At 35.9% G+C, this 16,585-nt stretch overlaps 1 protein-coding gene across 2 annotated transcripts in view; it reads right to left on the reverse strand.

Annotated features, from left to right (window-relative positions):
* The window catches only part of CERT1 (ceramide transporter 1), a 128,861-nt gene that overhangs the window by 15,560 nt on the left and 96,716 nt on the right, over positions 1-16,585 (reverse strand). The window contains exons 10-13 of one of the 2 annotated variants that reach the window (XM_067731032.1): positions 14,323-14,409; positions 12,138-12,230; positions 11,554-11,631; positions 5,159-5,254 (exon numbers count right to left, since the gene is read on the reverse strand). In XM_067731032.1, the coding sequence (XP_067587133.1) occupies positions 5,159-5,254; positions 11,554-11,631; positions 12,138-12,230; positions 14,323-14,409 (354 nt within the window). The remainder of the gene's footprint in view (positions 1-5,158; positions 5,255-11,553; positions 11,632-12,137; positions 12,231-14,322; positions 14,410-16,585) is intronic. The other variant, XM_067731031.1, reaches the window with a different exon arrangement.

A 16,585-nucleotide genomic window follows, 5' to 3' on the forward strand; every position in this document is an offset into this window, starting at 1 on the left:
ATAAACCATGTTCTTGGATTGGAAGAATCAACATTGTGAAAATGACTATACAACCCAAAGACTACAGATTCAATGCAATCCCTATCAAGCTACCAATGGCATTTTTCACAAAACTAGAACAAAAAATTTCACAATTTGCATGGAAACACAGAAGACCCCAAAGAGCCAAAGCAATCTTGAGAAAGAAAAATGCAGCTGGAGGAATCAGGCTCCTGGACTTCAGACTATACTACCTAGCTACAGTAATCAAGACAGTATGGTACTGGCACAAAAACAGAAATATAGAGCAATGGAACAGGACAGAAAGCCCAGAGGTAAACCCATGCACATATGGTCACCTTATTTTTGATAAAGGAGGCAAGAATACACAATTGAGAAAAGACAGCCTCTTCAATAAGTGGTGCTGGGAAAACTGGACAGCTACATGTAGAAAAGTGAAATTAGAACACTCCCTAACACCATACACAAAAATAAACTCAAAAACGATTAAAGACCTAAATGTAAGGCCAGACACTATAAAACTCTTAGAGGAAAACATAGGCAGAACACTCTCTGACATAAATCATAGCAAGATCCTTTCTGACCCACCTTCTAGAGACATGGAATAAAAACAAAAATAAACAAATGTGATCTTATGAAACTTAAAAGCTTTTGCACAGCAAAGGAAACCATAAAGAAGACGAAAAGACAACCCTCACAATGGGAGAAAATATTTGCAAATGAAGCAACTGACAAAGGATTAATCTCCAAAATTTACAAGCAGCTCATGCAACTCAATATCAAAAAAACAAACAACACAATCCAAAAATGGGCAGAACTAAATAGACATTTCTCCAAAGAAGATATACAGATTGCCAACAAACACATGAAAGAATGCTCAACATCACTAATCATTAGAGAAATTCAAATCAATACCACAATGAGGTATCACCTCACACCAGTCAGAATGGCCATCATCAAAAAAATCTACAAAGAATAAATTCTGGAGAGGGTGTGGAGGGAAGGAAACCCACTTACACTGCTGGTGGGAATGTAAATTGATATAGCCACTATGGAGAACAGTATGGAGGTTCCTTAAAAAACTAAAGACAGAACTACCATATGACCCAGCAATCCCACTACTGGGTATATACCCCGAGAAAACCATAATTCAGAGTCATGTACCACAATGTTCATTGCAGCTCTATTTACAATAGCCAGGACATGGAAGCAACCTAATTGTTCACTGACAGATGAATGGATAAAGAAGATGTGGCACATATACATATAATGGAATATTACTCAGCCATAAAAAGAAACGAAATTGAGTTATTTGTAGTGAGGTGGATGGACCTAGAGTCTGTCATACAGAGTGAAGTAAGTCAGAAAGAGAAAGACAAATACCATATGTTAACACATACATATGGAATCTGAAAAAAAAAAAAAAAAAAAAGGTTCTGAAGAACCTAGGGGCAGAACAGGAATAAAGACGCAGACATAGAGAATGGACTTGAGGACACGGGGAGGGGGAAGGGTAAGCTGCGACGAAGTGAGAGAGTGTCATGGACTTATAAATACTACCAAATGTAAAATAGATAGCTAGTGGGAAGCAGCCACATAGCACAGGGAGATCAGCTTGGTCCTTTGTGACCGCCTAGAGGGGTGGAATAGGGAGGGTGGGAGGGAGATGCAAGAGGGAGGACATATGGGCATATATGTATATGTATAGCTGCTTCACTTTGTTATAAAGCAGAAACTAACACACCATTGTAAAGCAATTATACTTCAATAAAGATGTTAAAAAAACAATCAAAAAAACCCAAACATGTTAAAAAAAAAAATCCAACCCCAAAACTACAAACTTGAAGTCATGTTTTATCATTTAGCAGCTTTTTAGAATTTTATGTATGTATACTTATGGAACATAAATATTCTGCCAAAAAGTTTAAAATTTCAAATTATTACCACATAAAAATATTTAAAACTACAAATCCAAGGTAAACACCAACTATGAAACATATGCATATATGATGAATGACTAAATTACTGTGAGTCGTTGAAGGAGTAAGTATATCAATTTAAATTAGGCATTATTTACTGAACATTCTCAAAGACCATTCAACATGGCTAAGAAGGCCAAATAAAGCTAGTTGGAACATAATCTCCTTAGGGACAATGACTTAAGGCAGCTCTGATCAATGTTGTATCCCCACCATCTAAAACAGTATCTGAAACACACTAGGCACTCAATTATTTGTTGAACCAATGATGGAAAGCTAAAATCGCTTAAAAATCAATGATATCTTGCTTTTAAATACTGAGGCTGCAAACCTAAAAGGTCTATCTTGCTTTAAATACTGAGACTGTACACATAAACTGCTGAACAAAATTAATTACTTCAAAATTATAGAGGGTTTGCTACTTTAGACAGCTCTGTAGTAAGTTCTTTCGAAAAATGAATAAACATGCTATCACAGGGAAAACCAGCTCTCAATTTATGGAGTGCCTATGGTGCCAAACACTGTGAGGCATTTCACATTATTTTTCTTTTACAATCTCTCTCTCCAAAGTACCTTTCCTTACATACTTATTCATGCTATTGGGACTGATATTTTCCCAGTCATGGAAACTGGGAACTCTAGACTTTTGATTCCTTCCCTCACATTTCATGTAGTTATTAAGCTCATTACTAATCTTCTATAAGACATCCATAGTAGATGGATGTAGGAAAGTAGACTTTTCTACTATTGGATACTTTTTTTAAAAATTTTTATTTTATTTATTTTATTTTTGGCTGCGTTGGGTCTTTGTTGCTGTGTGCGGGCTTTCTCTAGCTGCAGCGAACGGGGCTACTCTTTTTTGCAGTGCGTGGGCTTCTCATTGTTGTGGCTTCTCTTGTTGTGGAGTGTGGGCTCAGCAGTTGTGGTGCATGGGCTTAGTTGCTCTGGGGCATGTGGGATCTTCCTGGACCAGAGCTCGAACATGTGTCTCCTGCATTGGCAGGCGGATTCTTAAACACTGTGCCACCAGGGAAGCCCTGGATACTTTTTTTAGGTAAGCTTTCATGACCTCATACCTGACTCTCTGAAGTGGTTTTCTTGGTCTCTAGTTTCATCCCTATCAGCCTAGTCCTCCAAAAATGTTACTTTGTGTACAATGGCTAGCCTACTGCTACAGAAAACAGAAAATTCTGTTTAGTAGGTTATTTTATACTCCCCATAATCCAGTCCCAATTTCTCTCTCTCTAAAGTTGTAGGAGAACTTTTTCTCTACCACTCATTCCATGTGGAAGACCATCATCTAGAGTATCCTGGTTTCTCTTCACCCTTTCACTTCCTCCTCCTTGGGGGGAAATGGGGACATCTGAATGGTCAGCACAGAAGGAAGACTAGGAAGGCCTGGCTCAACCCCTCCACCTGTGGACAGGATGTATGCTGGTCTGCTTTTGGGGCTTGCTCTTGTGGGGGAAGGCCTGGGACTATCCAGCTATGTCAGAAATATTATGTTTAGGGGACTTCTCTGGTGGTCCAGTGGTTAAGAATCCACCTTCCAATGCAGGGGACATGGGTTCGATCCCTGGTGGGGAACTAAGATCCCACATGCCGTGCACTGTAACTACTGAGCCCCCAAGCTTCAACCAGAGAGCCCACGTGCCGCAACTATAGAGCCCATGTGCTCTGGAGCCCGTGTGCCACAACTAGAGAGAAGCCTGCGCACCGCAATGAAAGATCCCACATGCTGCAACAAAGATCCCATATGCTGCAACTAAGACCCGACACAGACAAAAATAAATAAATAAAATAAGTTTTTAGAAGTACTATGTTTAATTCTGGGGTAACATGTTAGCAAGACCTCATGGCAGCTGGTCTTCATGCTCTCCAATCAGCTTATTAGAATTATAACTAACATTTTGGTATCTCATTTGCCTATCTCCTCTATCTTATTTCTTAATTTCTTCCATATTCAGGAGGAGAGGAAATCCCAACATCTAATATTGTATCTCATTTGCTAGAATAATTCTGGTCAAAAGTCTATACAAAACTCCTGAATACAAAATTTGCTTTGAAGTTTTAGCTCATGTTATATTTCTTTTCTAAAATGCCCTCACCTCACCTTTGTCATAACCTTGTTTCCATTTCTAGACATAGTTCAAATGCTCCTCAGTGTAAAACAATCTGTCTCAAATCAGAGATCTCTTTCTTTTCCAATTTTTCTCCACTATTCACCTGTACTTTTCACTCACTGTTATCCAACGGAGCTAATTTTTTTTTTTTTTTTTTTTTTTTTGCGGTATGCGGCCTCTCACTGTTGTGGCCTCTCCCGTTGCGGAGCACAGGCTCAGACACGCAGGCTCAACGGCCATGGCTCACAGGCCCAGCTGCTCCACGGCATGTGGGATCTTCCCGGACCAGGGCACGAACCCGTGTCCCCTACATCGGCAGGCGGACTCATCTTCCCAGACCAGGGCACAAACCCGTGTCCCCTGCATCGGCAGGCGGACTCTCAACCACTACGCCACCAGGGAAGCCCTAAGTAATCTTTTAAATGTCAATGCCCTCTTTCTCCAACCAAAGTTTCAGCTTGCAGGGAGTCTTATTAAACATCTCTTTATTGTTAGCATAGCACCTTGGGCATGAAGTAATCCAAAGTTCAATGCTGCTGCTGCTGCTTTTCAACCCAGCTCTCAATCTCTTGTTCCTTGCGCTTACTGTCTTCTGTGTTTAGGGATGTGAGCAAGATTAGCTAACCAATGTCCAAATATCAAAAAAAGATGCAGTGAGAGAAAGACCAAGAAGTGAGGTACAGACCAAAGAGGGAAAAAAGTGACACCTGGGCACAACATTTAGTATATTAAAAGAGAGAAATATCCGAAGAGAGAGACATCAGCTAATTATGACCTGTTCATACTGAAACCCCCAAACTATTTTCTCCATGGCCTAGGTAAAACAGAATGATCTGTGCACAGATTTATATTATGATCATAAAGAAATTATGTAAAAGCTAAACCAGGGAAGCAAAAGGACATTTTATTTCTCAATATTTAGTGCTTCTTTGATCACATGTAATAATTTATTTAAAAGAAAATTTTAAATGCTATCTTACTTATATCAGTAGTAATAATTAGTATGATTGCAACAGGGCTGCAATTAGCAACCTACAACAATACACTGGGAATTACCTTCATTTCTCCTTCTTCTACAACCAACTGCCAATTGGCATCTCCACCTACATCCTGTAATGAGTAAGTCATGTGGTTCTGCACCATCTCTTCAACCTTAAAAAGAAAAATAGAGCCATAAGAATCCTCCTCCAATTAATAGCTATGTCATAATCTCTAAAACAGAATGGTATTCAGTTTACTTCAGTTCAGAAATGATGTTCTTAGAAAGCTAAGCAACCAAATGCACAAAGGTTAGTAGGTTTTATATAGTGTTGAAGAGTTTTAGTCCACATTCCAGATATCATATCCAGGTTAATGACAGGAAGGAGAAATGCGGGGAAGGAAGGTGCTTCACTCTAATAACATATTGGCCTAATGTGCATCAAGTGACCAAAAAAATAATTATTCCTTCATCATAAAATGCATCCTTACAGAGATAATGTCTTAAAGCATAAAATCATGGAACATTAAGGGTAAAAGGGGCACAAAGAGATGACCTAGTCCAATGTTCCTATATTTAAGACTATATAGAGATATTAGGAAGCTCGTTATTTGTCAAGACTTCTCTACAAAAAGGTAAGAAGATTTTTGTTATTTCACTGATAAGCTCCTCTTTTATCATGAATATAAGCCAACTTAAAAAATAACCAACCCCTCTACATATTTGATTCCAATTTCATTGGTCTAAACTCTTTTAGGGACAATGCTAATAATCATACACACAAAGATTTGCAAATAATCACCTTTTATTAATAGTTCATTCTTTCTAAATTTCTAACTAAATTTCTTACTAAATTTCTTTTACTAAATTTAAATTGCAACCTCTGCTTTTAACTATCAAATTACCCCTACCCATCTTTTATAAGCAAATAAGGTCAAACAGTTCACACTCCCAGAATCCTCAATCAGATTTATTGGTAAGATTTCATTTAAGTGTTCTTTGGAAACCTTCCTATTATGAAACATATTTTTAAACAGAACTGAAGTGACAGAAAGATCATCTCTGAAGGAACTGCCACCTTTACCATCTACGCATAGACACTTAGTTTCTAAGTTCTATTTTCTGAACTTTTATTCATAATTTTGTTTACCTAGTAATATTATGAAGAGAAGGCAGAAAAGAGTTAAAAAATATGCATATTATATACTTCAATTTTAAGATTTATTCCTAAGTTTAATTACTTATTTTACATAAAGTCTATTGCATTTGTCAGGGAAACGTAAGAACCAGGTTTACATGTGTTTTGAAATAAATACATGAATACTTTGGGGGCAGAGATCTTAAAATTATTCACCCTGGGGATATAATTTTTCTACATAAAAGGATGTTATCAATATGTTATTGTGATGTGTAAACCAAGTTTTCTGGATTTCAGAATGCAATTTTGGTTACTGAAAGTAGTTATGGATTTAAGTATCTCTTTAATTGGCAATGATCACCAGAAAAGTTTTTGATAAAAATGATTATGAGGAAATTCTACAATCTAGTTTTGTACTAAATAAACATTACATAATATATTATTTCTTTACTCATAACCTTTAATGTGAATGGTGCTGGGTTATAGACTTGAAAGAAATTTTAAAACATGACTACTAGTACCTCTATAATTTTATAAAGCCTTAATTAGAAAACATAACTTCAGAGGCTGACTGGAAAAAACCTTTGTGCCTCTAAAATTTTGAAATCTGCTTTGAGAGGGTAAGGATGACTAATGTAGGACTCCAAGTTACAAATAATACATACAAAACATATTTTATTACCAAAAGACGAAGAACAAAGAAAGTCCCAGTTAGTATGCATAAATAAAGCCTCAACAGTAGCACTGGCTTGATTCATTTGTCTGTGTCACATCATGATTGGGAAAAGTTTTTTTATGATTTTTAGATCCCAAGATCTTAAAAAATCTTCAGATCTGAATACGTATGTACTTTTAGGTACGATACTGGGAGTTAAGAACACCCATATTTATTATGAGATTAGAGGCAGAAAGAAATGTTTCCCCCAAATAGGCCCTATTTTAAATGGATTACTTGTGAAAGAAGAATGTTAAGGATTTTATTCTGCTAAAAAACAAAGAGAGTTCTGTGTAAAAAAACTTTAGTGCCATTTAGCTCTTTTGTTGAAAAATATTGCAGGTAATTGTGTTTCTGTTTAGGAGATTATTCCTAAATTAGTTATTTCAAATGTTTGAAAAACGAGGTGTTTTTGATTTATGCTTCATTGCAAATAGAAACCAGATTCCACAAATACAAATTGATAGAAGGTAACTTAAGTTTGAAACAATGTACAGTAAATGCATTCAACATTGTCTTTCTAGATAGATGAAAGAATAGTTACCACTGCATCTATGGAAAAGTTTTCAGTCTTTTGTCCTCATTTATTTCCTTAAGAGGGCTTGAAAAAGTCCAACAGAGAAACAAACAAGATGTATTCAGTACTGTGCTCCTAGGAAATTAATGAAACTATCGAAGTACCCAATTACTGTACTAACCATGTCTGCAAAGCCTTCATCAAGGAATCTTTATCCATTATGGTATATTCCCCGAGGTAATAACATTAAGGTTAAAAAGAAAGATGATACTGGTAAAATTTCACTATTACGAATTTTATGTTAAAATATGCAGTAGCCAATGTTTCTATAGGGGCAATGACGTGGGCACATGTGACCACACTCACATTTCAGATATAAATCTAAAGATGCTCCATTTACTGTTTTCAGTTACGACTCTACATCAAAAATAAGTGGGAAACTAGGGACCATTAATTGGATGACAAGAATAAACATATGCCAAATTTTCTACCTTATCAGGTTCAAAATTTGATTACTAGAAAATGTTACTAGAAACATCTATCACTTAAAAAAACAAGGCTTAAAAAAAAAAGGCTGAATTTTACACTAAGCATAATTTCAGGAATCATGCCCTTGATTTTTTTGCACCTTACATACAGCATCTTCATACCAAATGAACTATGAAAAAACTGAAGACAAAACAGATTTGAAATAGAGGTGATGGCACTCCAATTCTTACCTTTTCTTTCACTTCACATTTGAATCACTCAGTATGCCATTTTAGGAGGCTAGATCTAATTGGATCTTTCTAATATTATTAATATAGAAACTTTAATAGAAAATTGTCCTTTGATGGTACAACAAAATTGTATTGAGCAAAAGTCTCAGAAGGGCTCAAACAGAGCTTGGATCTCTTTTTCTTACCCATATGAAAGGAATACAACTATGCTTATTGTTACAGAGTCATAAAGGGATCTGTTGGATACAATAATTTATTAACAACAAATTAACAGTGTACTGTTAACCCAAAAGAAAAATGGTCAAGGACACGAATAGCCAATTCACTGAAAAATGCAATTAGCCGAGAAGAAAAATAACACTTTTATTCTATCAGATTGGCAAATATTAACTGAATAATAATATTCAGTGTCCGTATAGCAAAAGAAAACTGACCTGGGAGTGTAGCTGGTTCAACTTTTCTAATGAACAGTTTGGCAATAAGAATAAAAAACTTGGGTGTGTGCATGGCCTTTGTCCTAAAAATTCTACTTCTATAAATATATTCTAAGGAAAAAATTGGATAAGTGTACAAAGATGTACATACAAGGATGCTGTATATACAAGGATGCCCATGTAGCACTATTTATTAAATAACAGAGACTAACTGAAAATAAACTAAATGTTCAATATTAGGTGAGTAGGTAAATCTAGTATTCATATCCATACAACAGACAAGGAGATCTAGACCTATATTTACTGATGGGAACATGGGCCTAATTATATTTGTGCTTTAAAAAAACAAAACAGCTAGTTACAAAACAGTATATATAGAATTACCCACTTTGGTAGAAAAAAACAAGTACTAAGGTGTGTGTAATCAATATGTGACTGATTTTATTTAATTTACATACATGTGGAAAAAGGATATGCATAAGAATATTAATAGTGATCTAGTAATTTTATTTACTCTACTTTCTAGTTCAGCTAAATTAGCATTCTATTACTTATACTGATACAATAAAAAAGGGAGGGGTAAAATAAATAATTACCACAACAATGATGTTACTATGCACAAAAGTGGGAAAAAGCTTTACGCAGAATTGTTTTTGTAATGGTGATGCTCATCATATATTAACCCAAGATGTACTACCCACCCTTTGATTTTCTTTTTTTCTTTCCCCCAACTAAGGATGCTTTTTATTTCCCTCTGATTTTTGAGGTGACATCTTTAGGTGGTAACTGTTATAGAAATAAATGTGGTCAAGAAGATCCATTTATAAATCTAAGTCCTTCCTAATTTCTATACACTTTCATCGAGAGCTACTTCATTTCCAACATCTGTCCATCAGACAGATACAGATTCACGTGTTGCTACTAATTTCCTAGTAGAGTCACATATTTTATTTGAAGTTATTTTCAGGGAATCTCTCAGTTCTACATTTAAGTATCTTACTCAAGCAGGACTATGACCATTATTTCAACAAGAACAAAACAGTCATGAGCCAAGACTTATAAGTAGATAGCAAAGCCAAATTAATCAATAGTTAACTGCCAGAGCCCAAGTCTGCTAATGACAACAAATACTTTAGCAAGGAAAATAAATACTTGAAGACCTCAATGCTGTTTTCCTTCATTTCCTCTTCTGGAATATAAAACAGTAGAATAATCAAAAGTTTAAAAAAAGAATCGGATCAATAACAAACATCATACATTAGAAAAAAAATACTAGAAAGATTTTTCTCAACTTATACACAAAAGTTACACAAAAAATTAGGTAAAGAAGCTACAATTTGACAGTCTTATAAAAATGTGGACACCTGCTTCTCAGTGATAGTTCACCTGTATTCAAAGGCTTTCAGCTGTTTTATATATCTCTATAGCTAAGGACCAGGTCTGGGTTCTGAAGCCCTAATTCTTAGGCACCTATCAGCGGCTCAAATTCTTTTCTTGCTCTCATTACATTTTAAAAAATTTATAGCCTATATATTTCTATATTTTAAGGGAAAATGGTGACCAGTACTGATGTCTTTTAGTTAGTCTGTTAATTTATTATTTTAATGCAAGGTGGAGCTTAATTAAGAATAAACCAAAGTCTCCCAGTATAATCTAGTTTGGTCAATGATTTAGTGAGTATGTCACTATTTTAAAAGCATACATAAATGAATGAGCAATAGGTAAGAAATATTGTAATAAATCTGGCTAAGGGTAATTTCTGATGAGGAACTGATGCATCTCTTTCCCAAAAATGTTCAAGGAAAAAAAAAGCTACAAAAGTCAGAAAAAAATTTAAGTCTTAAACTTAATTTTCTTATTTATTACATAGTTGAAAACTAATGTAAATTTTATTTGTATGCCTGTTTTAAACTGACTTAAAAATTTTTTATTGGAACACTCTGATAGAGAAAAAATAATGTAGATAAGTTTGATTAGCTCAAAGAAATAATATTATAATGATAAAAGCTCACTTACTGAGCACTTACTACATGCTAGGTTCTAGCTCTATCACATTCCTAGCTAGATGACAGAAGCAAAGCACAGAGGAGTTAGAAAAGTTGTCAAACATCATGCAGGAAACCGGATTTAAACTTGGTCATTTTGACTACAGAGCTCAGGTTCTTAACATACTATGACATATTGCAATCCAATAAAATGCAAACACCATAAAAATACAAAGTTGAATGGCAAATATGTGAAGATTAAAAAAAATTTTTTAACCTAATGCTGATGCTAAAAAAATATTCCTCCATTGATACTTTGATTTTATTATGAGGGCAGAGACTGCAAGCATCCAGCTTCCTGTCCTAAATTCCTAACCCGTGCTGATACTAAATAATTTAAAATCAATTTCCATAGATTTATCATATGGACTGGAATACTCATTTCCAGGGATAATTTGCCAAAGCAAAACGCAACCTGTTCAATGAAGCTTAGTATAATGGTAATGAGACGAATTTTATTTAAAAAATTATTTCCCTGTTGAAAATATTATGAAATATTTTAAATTAGGTTAGAAGTAAGGCTTGAAACCTGCTTTAATGCTATAACATATCCTATAGACCATGTCCACAAAAGTTGCTGAATCCTGTCTGAAGAAACAGATATCACAGGATAGTTAAAAACCAGGTACCTTCTATTCGTTTCAATTCAATTTGAAATCTTTCAGGAGTATCTCCTATATGGCGAAATTCCAAGCTATTCACAATAGAGGATACAAAGGGCACATGCAAGCCTGACAGAGGAACTATTTAGCAGATAAGGAAGGCTTTCTTTAATGCTTGATGTTACTATTTAAAATTCAAAACCAAAACAAGTGGCCTAACCAAAAGATTTCTAGGAACTGGGAAAGCAGGCTGAAATATAGCACAGAAAGTCTCAAGTCCACTCTATACATTCATACAGTACCTGGGAGCTGAATCTGTGAACATCGTCAGAGGCACTGACTAGATCAATGGAAGACATGGAGGAAGAGCGACTATAGGGCTACCAGAGACAGACAAAGAAAAAACCAAGTAATCAGAACAAAGGCACAACAGAGCATTCAGTACCAACTTCCAAACACAAGATAAAGAAAGAGAGAACAAAGCACTATATGAAACAAGCTCAGCAGCAAGTGCTGACTTCATGCACCTATTATGTGTTATGCTCCAGAACCGAATGCAGTGCTTCCAATAATACAAAATAATACCACTTAACCCCAAAGGAAAAAGAGATCTAATATCACTGGCTATGCTTCTGGTTAACTATTTTGGACAAGCTACTCCCTATTCCCCCACCCTTCTTTCCCCCTTAAATAAAAAAGAAAGAACATTATGTTCAGAAGATTTCTAGCAGTTCTGGAGGATGTATATGGAAGAAAACATGTAATACCAAAAAATCTCATTACTTAAATTCAAGAAAAGGAAAAAGACTTTATATAACAGGATAGTTTCGTCAACAGTGAAGAAAAATATAGCATATACTTTTAGTGAACTGTGACATTAGCTTACCTTTTGGACAAATCTATGAGTCCCCACAGAAGAAAAGGCATCTCCAGATGGCATTGAAGTAGGCCAATGTAACCTGACCTTTTCACTCTGTGACTAAGAAAACATATAATGTTAAATGGGAAGGTTTCGAAGTGTATTTTGCAGCTTAAGAATGGATAATATAACATTTAATTACTGAATACTTTAGTTCTTATAAATATTTGAATTATGAAGTTACTCTAAAGATACAAAGATACAAGCCTTGCCAAATCTTGACACTTCATGTATCCCAATTTTCTTCTTTTGGATTCCGTAGACACTACCAAGGATTAGTTCTTTTATTTTTGCTCCCAGTCAGGATTTCCAATACCAGCATAGCACCATTTACCATGAATCAACCTTAACACTGCTACCAAAATAATTTTCTTATCCTAACTCTGGCCAAATTATTCCAATCATTCCACATCATCAGGGCCTTGGAGGGCTGTATTATTTGAACCAATAATCATTGTTTGCTTCAGTTATGTTCAAAAGAACATATCATGTATATCTTTGTCTCCTTTCCATGAAGGTATTCTGCCTTCATCCCATCACCTCACTCTTGTTAAGCTGCCACTTAACCTCTTGCCTCCTTCTCAGCTTGCCTAGTTTCTTCTCACTTGTTCAATAAATATTTACTAAATATACTGTACCAGAAACTATGCTGTATTGTGTGTGTGATTATCTTTGTCATATCAACGTGCCTGGCTCTCAGGCAAAGAAAATCATGGTCTGTTTAATGACTTGTTTTTATCTACTAGAGTGTCAGGAATAGACTGATATTAAATGAGTTGATCGCCCTGTGAATATTTCTTTTTTCTAAAGCATACAGAAGTTTTTATTGATTCTCTTCAACTCCAGCTCAACCACCATATTGATACTCAGTGGAGGAGCATTTTAGAGCCAGAAGGGATGATCTGAATCATCTTGTCCAACTCCTTGTTTCAGATTAGAAAACCAAGGCCCAGAGGATTTAAGTGATATGTTTAGAGCTACACAGTTACTGGCAAAACTAAGACTAACTTGTCTTGACCTCACAGTTTGCTATTCTTCACGAAATAACACATCTTAGATTAAAACAAAAGTGAAAACACAGTGAAGGGGGAAAAAAAAAAACCACCCAAAACACCCTAAAAAACCAAATACAATGATGCTATTTCAGATACTTTTGGCATCCAAAATTAGACCTTATTTAGGAACTGAAAGTTCTATTGAGTGCTGTGTAGCATCTTTTGGGTATAAAAAATGAGCAGTAAGCTTTTATAAATTAATGTGACAAACTTTTCATCACTGATAAAAAACAGGGGAAAAATAAGCATGAAAAGCAAACAGCCACTATTGCAGATGACTTACCCTCGGATAGATAGATCAGTAAATGGGCATAATAGCCATGACTGCCCTAGCAATCAGAGGGAATAAACAAGCCAATTCTTCTATGCAAGTTAATTTGTAGTATAAAACTGATACACATATGATTTATTTGCAAGATGCTTAAAGTCTTGAGAAGAATAACTAAAATTCATCTTTAAGTACCATCTAGTGGTAATATATGGTAACTGCATTGTTGCAGAATTAAAGGTAAAGGCTCAAATTAATCTTGACACTAGAGTTAAAGGATTTTAGAAATGCCTTCCTTCAATTTCCACAGAAGGAGCTGGGTATAACTGCTGTGAATTTAATGATGAAAAAACACTGAGCAAAGTTAAAAGTGAGGAAGTAATTAAGGTGAAGGTAGTGAAAGCAATAAATGAGTTAATAATAAAAACTGAATGGTACTAACATAGAAGAAAAATAAATTCTTGGTCATCTTCCTTTTGAATTCATATGGCACTTGGTGGTGAAGAGAAATTCAAAGAGACTGTTTTACTCAGAGCAAATATATACTTTGTATTAACAGAATGATAATAGGCTGGATACTTCAAGGGGAACAGGCAGAATATTTCCATTTAATTTCATGTTAATTATGCATGCCTGCTTTAAACAATCATTAGTCTTCTTTCTATTGCTTGGAAATTGGTCAATAAAGTGACTTATAAAGATTCTTCTACATTTGTGACTCACTGTAGACGAGAGTTCATTTTTAGGTTATTAGGATCATGATTTCAAATTCTATTTATATGAATAACATACATCAAGGATTTTTAATAATTTTTAATAATATACATACCTGTTCTTCTATTTTATCTTGCCTGTCAAGAGCAGCTTCCACAGCATCAAAGAACTCTTCCTCATTAATCAAACTGTTTGGGCCTTCCTATTCAGACATACAGGGGAAAAAAAAGCTGTTGATTCAAGAAAATAGAAAACATTGATAACCCTGGCATGGCATTAACTCTAGGAGAAAGTTGAAAAGTGAGCTGACAAACATTTCTGAACCAGTTAGTACACTAGGTAATATTATCACAAAGATGAACAACATATTGCTCTGTGCAAAATCAGTGCACAGAGTGTTACAATTAATTCACTCACTCAGTACTCAAATACTTACTGTATATTGACCGACACTGTGTTAGGGCAACAATCTAGAGCAGGGGGTTGGTGAACTATGGCCTGTGGGTCAATTCTAGTCTACTGCCTACTTTCAGAATGGGCTTTAAGCTCAGAATTTCATTTCTAAATGGCTGGGAAACAATAACAACATTTCATGGGGAATTCCCTGGCGGTCCAGTGGTTAGGACTCTGTGCTTTCACTGCTGAGGGCCCAGGTTCAATCCCTGGTCAGGGAACTAAGATCCCACAAGCTGAGTGGCATGGCCCAAAAAAAAAAGGAAAAAGTAAAAAAAAAAAAAAAAAAAAATTCATGACATGTGGGAATTATATGAATTTTAAATAAAGCTTTATTGGAATATAATCATGTTCATTCATGTATGGTTTATATCTGTTTTCATGGTACAGTGGCAGAGCTGAGTACCTGTGACTTGAGGACTTATCGACGGAAACCATATAAAATTGCAGGAAGGTTTTAAGTACAAAGTTGCAGATCTATAGCCAATGAGAAGTACAGATAGGGCTTCTGAGGGGAACCTTCCTATAAGCAAAGACAATAATATCATAGAGAAAAAAAAGTTGAACTGATGCTTGAAAGCCTGCTTAGAATGGTAGAGCAGTGGTTCTCAATCACTTGGGGAACTGCCTGGGGAACCTGTTAAAATGAAAATTCCCAGGCCCCCATTCGCAGAAATTACTTTGCAGTAGGTCTTGGGTGGAGCCAGGAATATGCGTGTTTAATAAGTCCTCCAAGTAGTTCTAATGCAAGTAGAACCTCAGCTGTATCAGAAGATAAAAATATAAAGAACAATAGCAAAATGGAAACAAGCAAGCTATGTGTGTATCTTGCTGTGTTAAAACAAATTTAAGTGGACTATAAGTGGAACAATAGCTTTGTTGGGGCCCAGAGTAGGCTACCCCAAAATGTGCCTCAGTGGCACATTGATTATTTTGAATTAAGGTTACTCAAGAAATGGCCAGTGCCACAGGAGACACTCCTGTCTCCCTGAAAGCAGGAAACAAATCTCATGTGAAATGTGTATTCCCTGCATCTGGAGGTAGGACACCATTATTGTCAAAGATAGGGAATCTGGTCTGAGAAGCAGGAAACCTATATAAACAAATCTTGTTACATTTTAAATTTACTACTCCAAGTCCAAACTCTGTTCAGATTTTTCACTAATTGGGCACCCCAAACCTAAGTTTCTTTGCCCTCACAACTTCGTTGTTTCTTTGTTGAGAGTATAAAACCTGCCTGCTTTGGCCACTGTTTTGGTCCCATTTCTGTGGGACCCACACACACATGAATTAAAATTTGTTTTTCTCCTATTAATCTATCTTGTGTCCATTTTATTATTAGTCCAGCCACAAGAACTGAAGAGGGGCAGAGGGGGAAACATCCCTCTCTACAGCAGCTTCATATTACTATTAAACTTGAGGCAGGAGATAGATGGGCCCCTGGGGCAAACAGCTGGAGTTCGTTCTCTGTGGATACTCTATGATGAAAATAGGAGGAGGAGGCTGGGCCCTGCCCAGATAGAAGATAAGAGAACACATATTTCTCATTCTTGAAGTCAGGAGACCTCCCTGACTACACATGCACAGAAAGGCTCCTTGGAGGTCAAAAAGGGAGGGGGCGCCACCCCACAGTAAGTGATGCTAACTACCCATAGGCCTCTTCAGTAGAATCCATCTCGGCTAAGAGATGTGCGTGCACACATGGGAGGATCCTGAGATATACCAAATACGAACTCTGAACCAGGCAAATCAAAATGATTGGCCAAAGGAAACCGGGAAGAAACGCCCCATATAAGTGATTCAAACTACCACGAGGGCGTGACTCTCTGAGTCTGCCCCCGTGTCTATCCACACGTACTGTACTCTTTTCTTCCTCCTAATAAACACTTTACTTGTTTCACTACTTTCCGTCTTTGTGGGAATTC

This window comes from Pseudorca crassidens, chromosome 3 (assembly GCF_039906515.1).
Source record: "Pseudorca crassidens isolate mPseCra1 chromosome 3, mPseCra1.hap1, whole genome shotgun sequence".
NCBI classification, from domain to species: domain Eukaryota; kingdom Metazoa; phylum Chordata; class Mammalia; order Artiodactyla; family Delphinidae; genus Pseudorca; species Pseudorca crassidens.